Source organism: Coregonus clupeaformis, unplaced genomic scaffold (genome assembly GCF_020615455.1).
Source record: "Coregonus clupeaformis isolate EN_2021a unplaced genomic scaffold, ASM2061545v1 scaf1166, whole genome shotgun sequence".
In the NCBI taxonomy this organism is placed as follows: domain Eukaryota; kingdom Metazoa; phylum Chordata; class Actinopteri; order Salmoniformes; family Salmonidae; genus Coregonus; species Coregonus clupeaformis.
In genome coordinates, this window is record NW_025534620.1 from 37,375 (window position 1) to 55,000 (window position 17,626).

At 46.1% G+C, this 17,626-nt stretch overlaps 1 protein-coding gene and 1 long non-coding RNA gene across 2 annotated transcripts in view; both read left to right on the forward strand.

The window, feature by feature from the left end:
- The first annotated feature begins 1,517 nt into the window (after window positions 1-1,517).
- LOC123481142 lies at window positions 1,518-9,555 on the forward strand. Its single transcript, XR_006659362.1, has 4 exons — window positions 1,518-1,599; window positions 8,090-8,299; window positions 9,180-9,295; window positions 9,497-9,555. It is a non-coding gene; the product is annotated as an uncharacterized LOC123481142 (long non-coding RNA).
- Window positions 9,556-9,573: 18 nt separating this feature from the next.
- The window catches only part of LOC121533059 (transmembrane channel-like protein 6), a gene marked incomplete at its 5' end in the record, with an annotated part of 14,290 nt that continues 6,237 nt past the window's right edge, over window positions 9,574-17,626 (forward strand). The window contains 11 exons of the mRNA XM_045217657.1: window positions 9,574-9,655; window positions 10,164-10,334; window positions 10,518-10,626; window positions 11,328-11,409; window positions 12,537-12,596; window positions 12,727-12,924; window positions 13,125-13,351; window positions 14,034-14,178; window positions 16,573-16,728; window positions 16,829-17,007; window positions 17,248-17,338. Coding sequence (XP_045073592.1) covers window positions 9,574-9,655; window positions 10,164-10,334; window positions 10,518-10,626; window positions 11,328-11,409; window positions 12,537-12,596; window positions 12,727-12,924; window positions 13,125-13,351; window positions 14,034-14,178; window positions 16,573-16,728; window positions 16,829-17,007; window positions 17,248-17,338 — 1,500 coding nt within the window. The remainder of the gene's footprint in view (window positions 9,656-10,163; window positions 10,335-10,517; window positions 10,627-11,327; window positions 11,410-12,536; window positions 12,597-12,726; window positions 12,925-13,124; window positions 13,352-14,033; window positions 14,179-16,572; window positions 16,729-16,828; window positions 17,008-17,247; window positions 17,339-17,626) is intronic.

The window sequence follows — 17,626 nt, forward strand, 5'->3', positions numbered from 1 at the left end:
GATCAGATGCTCAACGGTTGTTACATCCCAGAGCCCAACTCAAGAAAGAACCTGATTTACGAATGCGTATACAGTTACAGCTGTTTGAGAAAGCATGCAAGATTTAGCAAAAATTGACAACAATGTGAGATTTGATTAATCTATTTAATCTATGTCAAGTCCTAGGTGATGGAGATCAGATCCACCCTCTTCACCTGAGACACAAACACTCTGGTTGTAACCCTTTTCCCCAAGCATCTTCTGAGAGTTACTTAGTTAGCGTCACAAATGGCACCCTATTCCCTATATAGTGCACTAATTTTGACCATGGCCCATAGGGCTCTGGTCAAAAGTATTGCAGTAAGTATGGAATAGGGTGTAATTTGGGATGCCGCCTTAACTGCATTTCCACCCATGTGTACAGGTTACTTTTCATGGCGGTACGGTTACAAGTGTGGTTAGTCTGAATCTCAGCTGAGATAGTGAAGGGAGGGGAGTGATGCGTCTCTGAAGGAATGAAGAGAGAAAGAGAGTGAGAAATAGTGGGGGAGATGGACAGATAGAAAGAGGGTGAAGGAAGAGTTAGAGACAGGGGAATGGAGATGTAGAGAGAGAGGTTGTAGTTTTGAAAAATATGTTTCTCCTTTCAGTCATTCATCAAAAACTACATTACCCAGAGGTCTTTGAAGCGAGCTGATATGTACAGTAGGTGTGGCCAGGTGTGTCAGACAGACCTCATTATTGTAACTTTCAATACAAGAAATAGGATACAGAAAAATCACCTGATCAACAGCACACAGGTAATTTCAACCTCTCAGATTACCATTCTTCCGTTTGTATGTTTCATCGTAAATAATAATTTGTTCTTAACAAGTTAAATAAAGGTTACATTTGTTTTCTTCTTTTAAAGGCTGCCTTTAGGCTACAACAGACCAGGGAACATATTGTGCAATAGAAGTTGTGAATACAACACACCCAGACAATCTCTCACACATTGACCTGATTAGGCTCTCTCAATGGAGTAGCCTACTTGATTTGGCCAAATTGATGAATTCACAAATGTTTAGGCCCACCTGTATTGGAGACGTTTAGCCTAAAGTAGCCTAAGAAGGCTAGCCTATACGTTTGTTGAAATGTGTTTTATGAATGATAAGCTATAAAACATTTATCTAGAAAGGACAGACTTTCCCAACTTTTCTTCCCAAGGAAATGTACTCGACTGACACAGCTGTCTATGGAATTGTATAGCTTGTGAAAAACATTTGAAGAAGGATTTCGAGCAATGAATAGGAATGTTCCATTCGGTGGAAAACTTTATTTGGGGGGAACTTTGCGGTCCCAACATAGAAATGATAAACACACAGCGGCGGTTTATCTTGAACTGAAATATAAACCCCATGTTGAGACAACCGGTAAACTCTTTCTCCGTAAAAGTCTACCTATTGTCCGTTACAACTGTTCAATGCGCGAGGATAATGATATCGTCACCCCGAGAGGCGACAATGGTTCGTTCAGCTGCTTACCATGCAGAAGTATTTTGTAGCGTTAGAGAAAAAGACGGATCTACTCCGCCGGCACCGCATGTTTAAGCTTGAACGAGTTTCGCAAGTTATGAAGTGGGTGAGTGAACCGAACGAATGGCTGACTGTATCTTTTTTAATATTACATTGTCGTTTTCCTTTCCATTTATTTGCACACGCCAAAAAGGTCGAGAAACCGTTTGTCCGCTGTAGCTTCCAAGATATTGTAACTGTTCAGTCTGAAACGTTTGAGTGACAGACAGGTTTAGAATAAACCAACCACAACAACCAAAAATCAAAGGCAAAGCACCATTAATAACAGGAACAACAAGCTTACAAGTGTAGGTTGTTTACGATGCTTTGAGGTCTAGCTAGGTAGGCTAGTTTCGTTGTGAATTAAAGCCAACGGAAAGAGAACCATTGGCAATGGTATGCATTGCGGGCGACGTTGTCAGGCAGAACCTGTCGTTCATTCATGTCGACTGCCTTGGGTGTAGGTTTTTGCTGCTGGCTGCAAAGTTGCAGAATCAGTCAGTGAATTCCAGCGCTTGCAGAAAAACGTCTCAAACGCGCCAGTATGACCGATGTTTCAAAGTTGATCGTTTGTTTTTATAGGTCAACTATAATTGGGCCAAATGTAGCCTACACCAACTTCAGTTGGGGAAAATGCAGCGACCAATTTAAAAGAGCACATGACACAGAGAGAAGACACACACACCTTGCTTGGCTGCATACTGGGGGATAGCTTTGTGTTATAACGTTAGATAGCTTCTTAGCTCATTACCTGGGCATTCTTTTTAATGTGTTGTTGTTGTTGCAGTGAAGAGAACAAGAGTGCTCTGAGAGCTACCTGTCTGTAGTGAATCTAGGCTATAGCCTGAGTGCCAGTCTGTTTGTGCTTTATTGACTACTGCTTGTCACTCATTGTCATCCCGAACATTTTCATCATGGCAAACTTAACAGTTGTCATGATGACAATGAGTTGGCATAACAGCACAAATAGATATAGTACCAGGCTAGAGATTCTAAGGTCAGTTTCCGGGATAGGTGGACGCAGATTAAGCTTAGTCCTGGATTTAAAAGGCATTTCAAATGAAGATTCTTCATTGAGCATGCGTTTTAGTCCAGGACTAGGCTAGGTTTGATCTGTGTCCTAGAAACCAGGCCAGGGCCAACTTCAGTTCATCTTACTCCTACTTCCACAGTGAATTCAATGCTCTGGGGTGAAGTTTCCCCTAGGTACAGATCTAGGGTCAGTGTCCCCTCCCCCAATCCTAACCTTAACCATTAGTGGGGAAAATGACCCAAGATGGGAATCTTCCACAGTTAGAAGTCAATAGGAACTGTATCTATGCGGGTATTTAGCCTCTGTTAGACTGTACTTGTATTGTCTGTGGGCCTTCATCTACCCCGGGACCCACCCTAAGTTTAGTTGTCTTGGCCTAGTGACAGTTGACAGCAGAATACTGGTCTGTTCTGTTGCCGTGACGACACGGGGAGAACTTTAGCACAACAGGGCAGTGTAATTACAGAGCTGTGTGTCAGTCTGTGGAATTACTTCCAGGTTTCCTCCATTCTCTTTCTCTTTCTCTCCTCTATCTTTTATTCCCTCTTCATTTTTCTCACATTAGGCATATACGCCCAGTCTCTCTCTCTCTCTCTCTCTCATATCCTTGACCCTTTCTCATTATCCCTATCCCTCTCTCTCTCTTCCTGACGATGTATGGCTTTGTGGAATCTCTCTCTCTCTGAACCCCTCTTTTTTGATTTGTTCCGCTCTCTGAACCACTCTCTTTTCTTTGTTCCGTTCACATAGTTATCTGGGGAGTCTCTGTTGTTTTTTATTTTCCTCTCTGTTCCCTCAACTGAGTGACAACACAATGCACTGAAAAACAAGAGGACCTTGCTTCTGCCCGTAGACAAATAATTATAGTTCTGTGCTTCTGATACAGCAGTCCTTATACTTTTTCTGTTCTGTGTGCTGATTCTGTTTCCTGTCTGTCTGTCTCTCTCTCTCTCCTCTGTTAGTTTTACCGTTGTGTGAACTGATTATCAGTCAGCCGATAAAAACTGTCAGACTGACCAAATATTCCCATCTACCCTGTCAGCCCCACCCCCTTATACCCTCTCCTCCTCCCTCTCCTCCAACCCTCTCCTCCTCTCTCTTTCTCCCTCTCCTCCTCCCTCTCTCCTCCCCTCCTCCCTCCTCCCTCCCTCTCTCCCTCCCTCCCCTCTCCTCCTCCCTCCCTCCCTCCCTCCCCTCCTCCCTCCCTCTCTCCCTCCCTCTCCTCCTCCCTCTCCCCTCTCCTCCTCCCTCCCTCCTCTCCTCCTCCCTCTCTCCCTCCCTCCCTCTCCTCCTCCCTCTCTCCCTCTCCTCCTCTCTCTTTCTCCCTCTCCTCCTCCCTCTCCCTCCCTCCCTCCCCTCCTCCCTCCCTCTCTCCCTCCCTCCCTCTCCTCCTCCTCCCTCCTCCCTCCCCTCCTCCCTCCCTCTCTCCCTCCCTCTCCCCTCCCTCTCCCCTCTCCTCCTCCTCTCCTCCTCCCTCTCTCCCTCCCTCCCCCCTCCTCCTCCCTCCTCCTTCCTCTCCTCCTCCCTCTCCTCCTTCCTCTCCTCCTTCCTCTCCTCCAACCCTCTCCTCCTCCCTCTCTCCCTCTCCTCCTCTCTCTTTCTCCCTCTCTCCTCCCCCCCTCCCTCCCTCCCTCCCTCCCTCCTCCCTCCCTCTCTCCCTCCCTCCCTCCCTCTCCTCCTCCCTCCCTCTCCTCCTCCCTCTCCCCTCTCCTCCTCCCTCCCTCCTCTCCTCCTCCCTCTCTCCCTCCCTCCCCTCTCCTCCTCCCTCTCTCCCTCCCTCTCCTCCGGCCGGAACATAATTGCAAATAAATATTTTGTAGACTGCAAATTGACCGCAAGAAGCCCAAACAGATATGTTTGACTAAATCATAATCATTTCAAACCTTGCTTAAATTTTTTTGCTCAGAAAACTTGGGGGGCCAAATAAAACCGCTGGGCCGCCAGTTGGGGAACCCTGCCCTGGGCCTACATATATAGTTCTAAGTTTATATACTGTTTCTCCTCCACAGCAACTTTAACTTTGCATTTATAAAATACTCCTAAATATATTAGTGTTATTCTGTAAGTATACTGTATCTTCTTGCTAACCTGCCGTTGTTAGACAGTGCAGTAAATCTGTTTCTCATCACTCAGTGTTTTCACTGACAGGCCTGCATGATTTGCGTTGTTTGGCTGTAGTACAGATCAACTTTGACCTGGAGGAAGATGTTCAGGGGTTGTTGACAGTGACACACACACACACACAGAGAAAGGGGACATGGGCCCTGGTCAAAGGTAGTGCACTATATAGGGAATAGGGTGCCATTTGGGACTTGTCTCTGTGATAAGACCAGCAGTCTGACAATATGCCCCGGGAGAGTGAGAGAAAATTGAGGAAGGGAGGACAGAGGAGCAGAAAGACAGTCAGTGACTGGAGAGTTGGAGCATTGACAGAGTTGGAGATAATGGAGTGTGAAATAAAGAAAGAGAGCGAGGGAGGCAGAGAGGGAAAGACAGAGGGAGAGAATGTAGAGAGAAAGACAGAGAGCGAGAGACTCAAGAGGGGGAAGATGTGAGAAAATATGGAAATCCCTAGGTGATGGATTTGAATGGACTCCAAAGCACAGACAGACCTGACCAAGACATTAGAGATTTGGAGTGAAAAGTTCAAAGAAAGAGAGCAAGTTAGAGAGAGAGAATGGGTCTGTAGGAGAGAAAGAGAGAATATCTATGATGGAGAGATAAAGACAGAGATAAGAGAGCGAGAGAGGAGAGAGAATATAGACTAGTGAGAAGTTAGACAGGATGTGTAGAATGAACATGTTGAATCCATTAACTTCCACAGTGCAATGCCCTTTGGCCAGGAGCCAATCAGATCTGCCCTCAGCTGTCTGCCTCTGATGAGGTCATCACGGAGAAGTTGACTGTTCCAGGAAAATAACCATGGAACTCCAACCAAGACACACACACACACACATAGGGCCCTAAACAATCAGCGCTGCGGACGGAATCAAGGAATCCAGACATTAAAATGGAATTCAACAATATTCAACATTTTATTGAAATTAGTAGGAAATCAATGAACTTATTCGAAAATGCATTCATTTGCGCAAGTTTATCATAAGACATTAACAAAATACATCAGTGATTCGTATTTTCCTGCAACTTTCTGAAACGGCACAGAAATGCCCCTGTGTGTGTGTGTCTACACTTTGTTTGGCTGTTAGCGACGATGCTAATGATAACCTTCTTCTGGTAGAGATGGAAAGGCTTTCCCAAAAACCTTCTCATTTAAATGTTAACTACAAAGTAGCCAATGCCAACCTGGAAGAATGATATCATCAATCCAGTGGCCATTTGTTTAGCAACATTTTGCAATCACATGAGCGCTACAAAAACATCGCTAACCAAACAACAATCTCTTCCTGGTGCTCACTTGCATTAAAGGGCAACTAAACCCCAAAATCTAAATTTCTTGTTTTTCCCAGACCTGGTCTTCTGATGTGGTTTAAGTGTTGTGGACTTACAACATCCAATTTAGTTGTTTTTCTATTAAAAAGGTGTGATTTTGAGAGCGAAAACCTGAAGAAAACAGAAACCTGGAAAAATAAAACAGAATTTTGAAAAACACAAAACGGAATCAGGCTAAAAATAAAACTGATTTTATAAGGCCCTACATACATATGCACACATGCATGAAACACACACACACACAAACCGGTGTCAAATATATATATATATCCTGTCACGTTAAAGACTGTTTTGTTTTGTGTTTGTAGGGTCACATGGTCTTTGTGAAGAGGTCAAGCACACTAGAACACTACCAGCACACAGAGCAATAATCATAACCAGTGGCTGTGGTTCTGGGTTGTCTGGAAACCTGATTTTGCCGTGGCTAAAGATGCAGATTTCTGTGCATGTGCAGGATTTCTTTTTTTAAAGTAGCTGCTGCTCAGTGCTCCGCTGCAGCTTCCCCCTCCTTGATCGGCGATAAGGGCCGTTGTCTGGTGTAGCCTACAAAACGTCATGTTGTACACAAAGGACATGATTGACATGTTCCAACTACTGCCTTCCCTGTCCCAGTAGACTATTAAACATAAACACGATTTCAGGTTCTTTTTTCAGGAGGAGAGTTGGGCTACATGCAGCTATTTACATGTTGTACACAAAAGACATGATCAACATGTTCGTACAAACTCGCAGTTCGTTTTTTGTACCAATGCAAAACTCAAGTGGGGAGTTACATGCAGCTATCAAGGCAGCATATCAAACAAGCAAGACACAGACACGCAGTCTAATTAGCGATGTAATGTTCTTTTTTAATCATCATTGCAAACATTGGCTAAGCAGGAGGCAGACAGGTAGTCGGAGTAGTAGTGTTATTTTTCAGCAACTCTGGCTGATGATTACGATATGGCAGCAACTACAAAGATTAGCCTACGTCATCACACAAAACGCAGATTGTTTTTGCTCCAATGTGTAGGGACTACGTCCTGCTTGTGTATCTGCAATATCCGTGACAACAGACAGAATGTTGTAGCCTTCATAATGGCCTTGAATGTTCGTTCAAATCGCCGCGGGGTTCTGTGTTCTCAGCCACGGTCATAATCATATACTTTATTGATTTTCTCTGATCATTTCCTTGTCCTGTGTTCGCTCTGAGCTTTACATCTCTGGTAAGTCTGTTTTGGTTCAACTCTGAACACACACATAGGCCTAGTATGGTAAAACTCTATTCAAACAGTAATTCCAACACTTCAGTGGTGATACAAACACACATGTTTTGATTTAAGCCTTGTTTCTGTTACAGAGGCTTTAGTCTTTAGTTTATTAGCTGGTATGAATTTTCTTGAACTCTAAACGCTGGCACACACACCACCTCCAGATTGTAATAAGCATGATGTTTGTAATTACGCTACATGGGTTTAAATGTGTTTCAAAGCAACAGGACAGGAAGTGTCTTCTTTGTATTTGAGTTGGGACTAAACAACGCAACACAGATTTTAGGATTAAACAAGCCTGAACTCCTACAATGGCCCCCCCCTCCCCCCTCCCCCCATGACACAGTACAAATTGGTCTGACAAAGAATTCTCTCTCTCTTACCAACCTCATGAATATTCATAATAAGTTCTGGTGCATGAGCAGCATTCTAGAACTCATGCGATCAGAAAGATATCCGGCCACAGAATGCTCATTACAATGTGAATGGATGGTTTGTGGCTCTCCTATCCATCCCATAATAGTATGCTTGGTGTGTAGGCCTAGTATGATGTAGGCCTAGTATTGTATTCTAACACTTCACTGGTGATACACACACACACACCAGCTGCTGTTACTGTGTTTTGTTGGTATGATAAAGAACTGCTTTTACGAGGTAAACGAGGTGTGTGTGTGTCCAGGTGCTACAACAAAGTGCTACTAGAAGACAAGCTGAAACACGAAGGAGAGGAGAGACTTCAATTGCCACAACTCGTTTACCATGATTCCTAACATTCCTCTCTCTCTCTCTCTCTCTCTCGCTCCCCCTCTCTCTCTCTCTCTCAGGTAGTTTTTGCAACACTATGCTAGGAGAGTGGAGAGGCGGGACTAGGCGGACAAGGGTGTGACCCTTCTCTGTGATTGGTGGACAGAGATTGACGGACGGACAGAAGGATAAAGTGGACGAGACAGACTGGAGAGGAGAGACTGAGAGAGAGAGATGGATCACAATGTCAACTTTGACCTGACTCCTCACCACATGGAGGCTGGCCTGGAGTGAGTATTATTAGACTATACCAATGGAGGCTGCTGAGGGGAGGACGACTCATAATAATGGCTGGAATGGAGTGAATCGAATGGTATCAAACTCTCTGATGTGTTGATGTTTTGGTAAACAGAAGAGAGGGTTAAAATAAGACAATGACAGAGTTAACTGTCTGTTTGATGTTCTTTGAGGCAACTCTTTGAGGCCCAGTTCTGTACAGTACCAGTATCCAGCCAGACCCGTTGTTCCCACAGAACAGACTGACTGTGTTTGTTTGACTGTTTGAATAGTCTTTGTTCCTTTGTTGTGTGTGTGTTTGTGTGTGTGTGTGTGTGTGTTCTTGTATTACTGAGGAGAATCTTCTGAGTGAGTCACTTCCTGTGGTGTTCAACTGCAGGGTCCCTGGGGAGCAAAAGGCTTGTGATTGTGGTTCCTTTCGAATTAGGTCTTAAAGGCCATGAAATATTTAATATGAAGAGTTGTCAGTGCTTATCAAGGTGGTCAAAGCCTCGTGGTGAGGGAGTGTTTACACAATGTCTGTCTGTTTTTCTGAACAGTGGTTACTGGTTAGGGGTGTGTTTGTTTTTAGTGGTTAGAAGTGTATGTATGTGTGTTTGTATCCGACCCACTGAAGTACCCTCTCATCTCTCTCTTACACTATTTCTTCCTCATTTCTCTCTCCTCTCTCTCTCTCATCCTCCCCCTCTCTCTCTCTCCTCTCCCCCTCTCTCTCCCTCCCTCTCTCCCTCCCTCTCTCTCTCTCTCCCTCCCTCTCTCTCTCTCTCGCTCTCTCTCTCTCCTTCTCTCCCTCTCTCCTTCCCCTCTCTCCTCTCGCTCTCTCTCTCTCTCTCTCTCTCTCTCTCTCTCTCTCTCTCTCTCTCTCTGTAATAGGAGCCCAGTGGATGAGGAGGGGGTCCATGACTCCTTTAACCAGCTGATAGAGGATCAGAGACAGGAAGCCTTTGAGCTGCAGGAACTACAGAGAGAACTGGATGAGGAGGAAAGAGGTAGTGTTTGTGTGTGCGTGCATACATGCGAGTGAGACTGTGTGTGTGACTGCTTGAATGTGTAGGAGGGAAAGACAGAGTGTTAGTGTGCATGTCTTCATGTGTTGGTGTCTGCTGGTGTGAGTTTTATATCTGTGTGTGTGTGTGGGTGTGTGTGTGTGTGTGTATACAGACATAAACCTCATACTCTCCTATCTCCAGACAGTGTAGCGTACCTGTCCAGCCCTGGTCGGGAGATATGGCGTGGGGGCCAGGGGAGGAGGAGGGGGGAGGAGGGGAGACAGTTAGACCCCCTTATAGAGGAACGCTGGTCCTCCGCCACCCTCAGAGTCCTCTCCTCCATGCCCAGCCGCACCATCGGTAAGTCACCCCTACGACACCCTTATGACACACTTATGAAACCTCTACGACACTGTTATTACAGTCTTAAGACAGCTGTATGTACACCTAACTAGTATTTCTTCTTTTCACACTTCATGAGAGAGAGAGGTAGTTTCAGAAGTCGAAACTATTTCTGCCATTGTCGTGTGACTGTTAGTTCCTCTAGCAGGTGCACCAGCAGCCAGCCAGTCAGTCAGTCAGCCAGTCAGCCAGTCAGTCAGCCAGTCAGCCAGTCAGCCAGCCAGCCAGCCAGTCAGTCAGCCAGCCAGTCAGTCAGCCAGCCAGTCAGTCAGCCAGTCAGTCAGTCAGCCAGTCAGCCAGCCAGTCAGCCAGTCAGCCAGCCACTATCAACCCATCAACAGATACTGTATCTAACACAGTGGCTCTAAAAACACCATGGCACAAAGTAGAGTTCTGTCCGTCTATCAGACAGTTTAGGAACCATGCATCTACACACACACCTCTTCACTTTCTCTCCTCTCTCTAGGTCGCAGTCGAGGTGCTATCATCTCTCAGTACTGTAACAAGACCATGAAGTTGAGGAGACGCAGACAGAGCAGACCTTCCATAAAATACTTTTCCCGCTCTGCACGACCCAGTATCCGTGGTTACGGCGTGGAGACGGGAGGCGTGGAGACCGACGGCGTGGATGGGGAGGGTGAGGTCACTTGCGTAAACGTTACACACACACACACACACACACACTGAAATACCAACATTTTTGTTGTAATGATGTCATAACCTACGCATAACTAATGTGTGTGTGTGTCCGTGCATCTGTCCATCTGTGTGTGTGTGTGTGTGTGTGTGTGTGTGTGTGTGTGTGTGTGTGTGGCTGCAGGGCGTAAGCGTGACCACCTGGTCAACAACCTTCAGAACCTCTCTCTGAGTGACCGGGTCAGGATGCTGCGAGCCATGCCTCTGTCTGTGGCTGAGAAGAGTGAACTAAGGTATCTGCACTCCTCTATCACCCCTCTCTCTCTCTTTCTCCATCCCTCTATCACCCCTCTCTCTCTCTTTCTCCATTCCTCTATCACCCCCTCTCTCTCTCTCTCCATCCCTCTATCACCCCTCTCTCTCTCTTTCTCCATCCCTCTATCACTACTCTCTCTCTTTTCTCCATCCCTCTATCACCCCTCTCTCTCTCTCTTTCTCCATCCCTCTATCACCCCTCTCTCTCTCTTTCTCCATCCCTCTATCCTGCTGTCTCTATCTCTCTGATGCTCTGAGCCATGCCTCCCTCTGTGGCAGAGAAGAGTGAACTAAGGTATCTGCACTCCTCTATCACCCCTCTCTCTCTCTGTCTTATCCTATCACTCTCTTTCTGTCAGACTCTTCCCTCTCATTATTCTCTCTCTCTCCTCCTCCTCTCTGCAGCTCTATCAATAGTTGTCATGGTCTCATCCTCTATTCCTCTGTCTGTACATCTGTCACTCACTTGTGTATCATCTTGTAACCCCCATCCCTCTCTCCTCATCCCTCTCTCTCCCCCCGTCCCTCTCTCTCTCTCATCCTCCCCCCTCCCCCCCCCCCTCATCTCTCCCCAAATTCCTCTTCCCCCGTCCCTCTCTCTCCCCCCGTCCCTCTCTCTCTCCCCCCATCCTTCTGTCTCCCATCATTCCTCTCTCTCTCCCCATCTCTCTCTCTCCAGGAGGTTGGCTGATAGGAAGGGTCTACGCTCCAAACACAGTCAGATCCCCTGCTGTAGCCAGCTGAAGTATAACATCATCAACGTAAGTCACACAGACAAACACAGTCAGATCCCTGCTGTAGCCAGCTGAAGTATAACATCATCAACGTAAGTCACACAGACAAACACAGTCAGATCCCCTGCTGTAGCCAGCTGAAGTATAACATCATCAACGTAAGTCACACAGACAAACACAGTCAGATCCCCTGCTGTAGCCAGCTGAAGTATAACATCATCAACGTAAGTCACACAGACAAACACAGTCAGATCCCCTGCTGTAGCCAGCTGAAGTATAACATCATCAACGTAAGTCACACAGACAAACACAGTCAGATCCCCTGCTGTGGCTGAAGTATAACATTGTCAACGTAAGTCACACAGACAAACACAGTCGATGCATTGCTATAGCCAGCTGAAGTATAACGTCATCAACGTAAGTCACGCAGCTAGCACAGTCAGATTGCTGTACCAGTGAAGTAGTTACTATCTCAAGTAAGTCACTCAACAACACAGTCAGCGCCTGTGTGAGACTGGCAGGAGTCTGTCAACGTAAGTCAGGCAGACGAACGTCGACCACTAGTCAGCTGAGTATTACATCATCAACGTGAGTCACACACACACAGTCGATCCCTCATTCTAGCTTCTACATATCTACGTGTCACACAGAAACATAGTGGAAGCCCTGCTGCACTAGCTGAAGTATAACATCATCAACGTAAGTCACACAGACAAACACAGTCAGATCCCCTGCTCAAATATGACATTGGTCCAAGTCAGGGGTTTACAGCTTTAGTCTCCCAGCGCTCGCCACACACAGAAATACAGACAGACACACAGACAGACAGATCTTTGTGACAGTAATGTGATGTTGGTGGGTGTTTCCTGTAGCTGTGTGTATCAGTATCTACTGATGGTGTTATAGCCCTCTTGCCCAACACTTAATGCCCCTGTGAGCGTGAATCATGAAGTAATTTCCCTTAGACAAGTCCCTACTCATTACGTCAAAGCAGAGTTTCTCAGATGTCAACTAAGTTATTATAAGGCTTTTTTAGTTCATGGGGAAACAGAATGTGTGTGTTCCTATAATTATAATTATCTGCTCAATGGGTTAGTATGTGGACACAAACATTACTGTACTTGACACTGACCCTCTCCTCTCCTCTCCTCCAGGCTCTGAGACATAGCTGGTACAGCTGTCTGTCTTTCCTCCACTCCCTACAGCTGTGGCAGGTAACTCTCTCTCTCTCTCTCTCTCTCTCTCTCTCTCTCTCTCTCTCTCTCTCTCTCTCTCTCTCTCTCTCTCTCTCTCACACATTATATCTCTCTGTTCTTTCTCACTATCTCTGTTCCTCTTCCCCAGGTGGCGCTGAAGAGGGTGAGCGGTCGTTTCGGCACCGGCGTCCTCTCCTACTTCCTGTTCGTCAAGACCCTCCTCTTCTTCAACGTCTTCCTGTTCCTGGTCACGGTTTTGTTCCTGGCCCTGCCCCAGGCAGTACACCCCCCCAGGTTAACCCAGGGACACGTAGCCTTCTCTGGGCTGGAGCTGCTCACTGGAGGGGTAAGAACCAGACATTCACCTCATACCAAACATACTGTCCCATACCCCCAAACAGCACCAGGCATTACACCCCTCCAGGCTGCTCACTGGAGGGGTATCCTCATACCAAACATACCTCCCCCTCTCCGTCCCCCGTCTCACTCTCTCCCTCCTCTCGCTCTCTCTCTCCTCTCGCTCTCTCTCTCTCTCCCTCTCCCCAGGGTTATTTCTCAGACTCAGTGATGTACTATGGTTACTATAGTAACTCTACCCTGTATAAGAACTGTAGTGTCAGTAGTAGCGGTATGGACCAGCAGCCCAGTCACTCTCCATCTAAAAGGACAATGGAAACAGACTGTGGAGTGAAGCTGTCCTACAACATGCCCCTGGCATACTTCTTCACCATAGGAGGGGCTTTCTTCATCACCTGCATCATCCTCGTCTACAGGTGTGTGTGTGGGGGGGGGGGGGTGTCTCTGTCTTTCATCAGAGAGAGAGAGACTACTTCAGTGTACACTGAGTATACCAAACATTAGGAACACCTTCCTAATACTGAGTTGCACCCCCTTTTGCCCTCAGAACAGCCTCAATTTGTCAGGGTTATGGACTCTACAAGGTGTTGAAAGCGTTCCACAGGGATGCGCTGGCCCATGTTGACTCCAATGCTTCCCACAGTTGTGTCAAGTTGGCTGGATGTCCTTTGGGTGGTGGGCCATGCTTGATACACACGGGAAACTGTTGAGCGTGAAAAACCCAGCAGCGTTGCAGTTCTTGACACACTCAAACCGGTGCACCTGGCACCTACTACCATACCCTGTTCGAAGGCACTTCAATCTTTTGTCTTGTCCATTCACCCTCTGAGTGGCACACATACACAATCCATGTCTCAATTGTCCCAAGGCTTAAAAATCCTTCTTTAACATGTCTCCTCCCCTTCATCTACACTGATTTGAAGTGGATTTAACAAGTGACATCAATTAGGGATCATAGTTTTCACCTGGATTCACCTGGTCAGTCTGTCATGGAAAGAGCAGGTGTTCCTAATGTTTTGTGCACTCAGTGTATTTAGATGTTAAATGACAGGACTAACAGTTCACAAAGTAAGGGGTGTGTGTGTGTCCTCCCCCCAGCATGTCCAAGTCGTTTGGTCAGAGTTTCCGTATAGACAAGTCTCATGGTATCCTGGCGATGAAGGTGTTCACTTCCTGGGACTTTAAAGTCATCAAGAAGACCTCCGTCAAACTCCGCTCTGAAAACATCTGCACTCAACTCAAGGTAGGGACACGTACAGATGCACGCTCCTTTGACACGTACACACACAGTTTGTGGTTGTCCGGTATCCTTTTGAACTTCCAGGTCAATATTGAGCTACTCCAGTTTGTTTTCTTTTAATTTGTCAAAGGACATTCTCCTTACAGCGTCCTATACATCCCACACACTCCCACACACACACACACACTCCCATACACACACACACTCCCATACACACACACACACTCCCAAACACACACACACTCCCATACACACACACTCCCAAACTCATACACAAACACACACACACTCCCATACACACACACACTCCCATACACACACACACTCCCATCACACATACACACACATGCAATAATGTTGTTAGTCAGTCAGGAATGTGATGACATAAGATATTTGTTTTGTTTTGCAAAAAACTTGAAGAGGAAAATGCTAATTTGCCTAATTAATCATGATCAGTTGTTAACGGAGACTAATCGTAACCATGTCTCTCTCTCTCTCTCTGTAGGAGTTGTTAGAGGAGACTTATCGTAACCATGTCTCTCTCTCTCTCTGTAGGAGTTGTTGGAGGAGACTAATCGTAACCATGTCTCTCTCTCTCTCTGTAGGAGTTGTTAGAGGAGACTAATCGTAACCATGTCTCTCTCTCTCTCTGTAGGAGTTGTTGGAGGAGACTAATCGTAACCATGTCTCTCTCTCTCTGTAGGAGTTGATAGAGGAGACTAATCGTAACCATGTCTCTCTCTCTCTGTAGGAGTTGTTAGAGGAGACTAATCGTAACCATGTCTCTCTCTCTCTGTAGGAGTTGTTAGAGGAGACTAATCGTAACCATGTCTCTCTCTCTCTCTGTAGGAGTTGTTGGAGGAGACTAATCGTAACCATGTCTCTCTCTCTCTCTGTAGGAGTTGTTAGAGGAGACTAATCGTAACCATGTCTCTCTCTCTCTCTGTAGGAGTTGTTGGAGGAGACTAATCGTAAGCATGTCTCTCTCTCTCTCTCTGTAGGAGTTGTTGGAGGAGACTAATCGTAACCATGTCTCTCTCTCTCTCTCTGTAGGAGTTGTTGGAGGAGACTAATCGTAACCATGTCTCTCTCTCTCTCTGTAGGAGTTGTTAGAGGAGACTAATCGTAACCATGTCTCTCTCTCTGTAGGAGTTGTTGGAGGAGACTAATCGTAACCATGTCTCTCTCTCTCTCTGTAGGAGTTGTTGGAGGAGACTAATCGTAACCATGTCTCTCTCTCTCTCTGTAGGAGTTGTTAGAGGAGACTAATCGTAACCATGTCTCTCTCTCTCTCTCTGTAGGAGTTGTTGGAGGAGACTAATCGTAACCATGTCTCTCTCTCTCTCTGTAGGAGTTGTTGGAGGAGACTAATCGTAACCATATCTCTCTCTCTGTAGGAGTTGTTGGAGGAGACTAATCGTAACCATGTCTCTCTCTCTCTCTCTGTAGGAGTTGTTGGAGGAGACTAATCGTAACCATGTCTCTCTCTCTGTAGGAGTTGTTGGAGGAGACTAATCGTAACCATGTCTCTCTCTCTGTAGGAGTTGTTGGAGGAGACTAATCGTAACCATGTCTCTCTCTCTCTCTCTCTCTCTCTCTCTCTGTAGGAGTTGTTGGAGGAGACTAATAGTAAGCATGTCTCTCTCTCTCTCTGTAGGAGTTGTTAGAGGAGACTAATCGTAAGCATGTCTCTCTCTCTCTGTAGGAGTTGTTAGAGGAGACTAATCGTAACCATGTCTCTCTCTCTCTCTGTAGGAGTTGTTGGAGGAGACTAATCGTAAGCATGTCTCTCTCTCTCTCTGTAGGAGTTGTTGGAGGAGACTAATCGTAACCATGTCTCTCTCTCTCTCTGTAGGAGTTGATAGAGGAGACTAATCGTAACCATGTCTCTCTCTCTCTCTGTAGGAGTTGTTAGAGGAGACTAATCGTAACCATGTCTCTCTCTCTCTGTAGGAGTTGATAGAGGAGACTAATCGTAACCATGTCTCTCTCTCTCTAGGAGTTGTTAGAGGAGACTAATCGTAACCATGTCTCTCTCTCTCTCTGTAGGAGTTGTTAGAGGAGACTAATCGTAACCATGTTTCTCTCTCTGTAGGAGTTGTTGGAGGAGACTAATCGTAACCATGTCTCTCTCTCTCTCTGTAGGAGTTGTTGGAGGAGACTAATCGTAACCATGTCTCTCTCTCTCTCTGTAGGAGTTGTTAGAGGAGACTAATCGTAACCATGTCTCTCTCTCTCTCTCTGTAGGAGTTGTTGGAGGAGACTAATCGGAAGCATGTCTCTCTCTCTCTGTAGGAGTTGTTAGAGGAGACTAATCGTAACCATGTCTCTCTCTCTCTCTGTAGGAGTTGTTAGAGGAGACTAATCGTAACCATGTCTCTCTCTGTCTGTCTGTAGGAGTTGTTAGAGGAGACTAATCGGAAGCATGTCCAGAAGACAGTGTGTCAGAGAATAGGACGTGTGACAGTACATGGTCTGGCATGGTTCATCTGTATAGGCAGTACTGTGGCCTGTGTTCTAGCTCTGTACTACTTCTCTGAGTACATGCACAAGGTAAGAGACACACTTTTTCAGCTCCTGTACATTGCTTTCATCCTCCACTTTCATCTTCCACCTTCACACCTTCTTCCTCTCCTCCTCCCTCCCTCTCTAGGACCTCCAGTACAGATCTCGTATTCCCACTAAGGACCCTCTCCTGAAGGAAGCAAGTCTGTTAGCCCTGCCAGTCGTAGTGTCTCTCATCAACCTCCTGCTCCCTGGCCTCTTCAACGCTACTGCCTGGATGGAGGAGTACGACTCGCCCAGCGTACACACATACGTCGCCATCAGCAGGTAGAGGGGTGGAACTGCAGTCCACAAACTTAATTTAGACGTTTTTGTGTGGATGGAGGAGTATGACTCCCCCATCGTACGCACATACGTCGCCATCTGTAGGTAGAGGGGTGGAAGTGCATCCTACAGACTTAATGGGAAGTTAATGGAGAGTTTATGGAAATCAAGAGTCTTGCTAGTTGACAGAAGCGTGTGTGTTTGTTCTAAACATTTAAAAAGTCTACTATTTGTGTGTTTGAGGAACCTGATGTTGAAAGTGAGCGTGCTCGTAGTGCTGTGCTTCCATTGGCTGGGCCGGATCGCTTCTGACCCCAACAGCATCGGCCTGCAGGTGAGAGGAACATTTGCGTTCCAGCATTCCGATTCTGTCCCAACGTTCCAATTACAGCATTATCTACTCGACAGTGTCCAGAACTATTTTGCTCAAAATGAAATCTGTGCTGCTGTTATGACTGGTGTCTCCTGTGTTGTTGTTGATATTGATGATGTTGATATTGATGATGTTAATGTTGTTGATATTGAGGATGTTGTTGATATTGATGATGTTGATATTGTTGATGTTGATATTGATGATGTTGTTGATGTGGTTAATATTGATGTTGTTGATATTGATGATGAT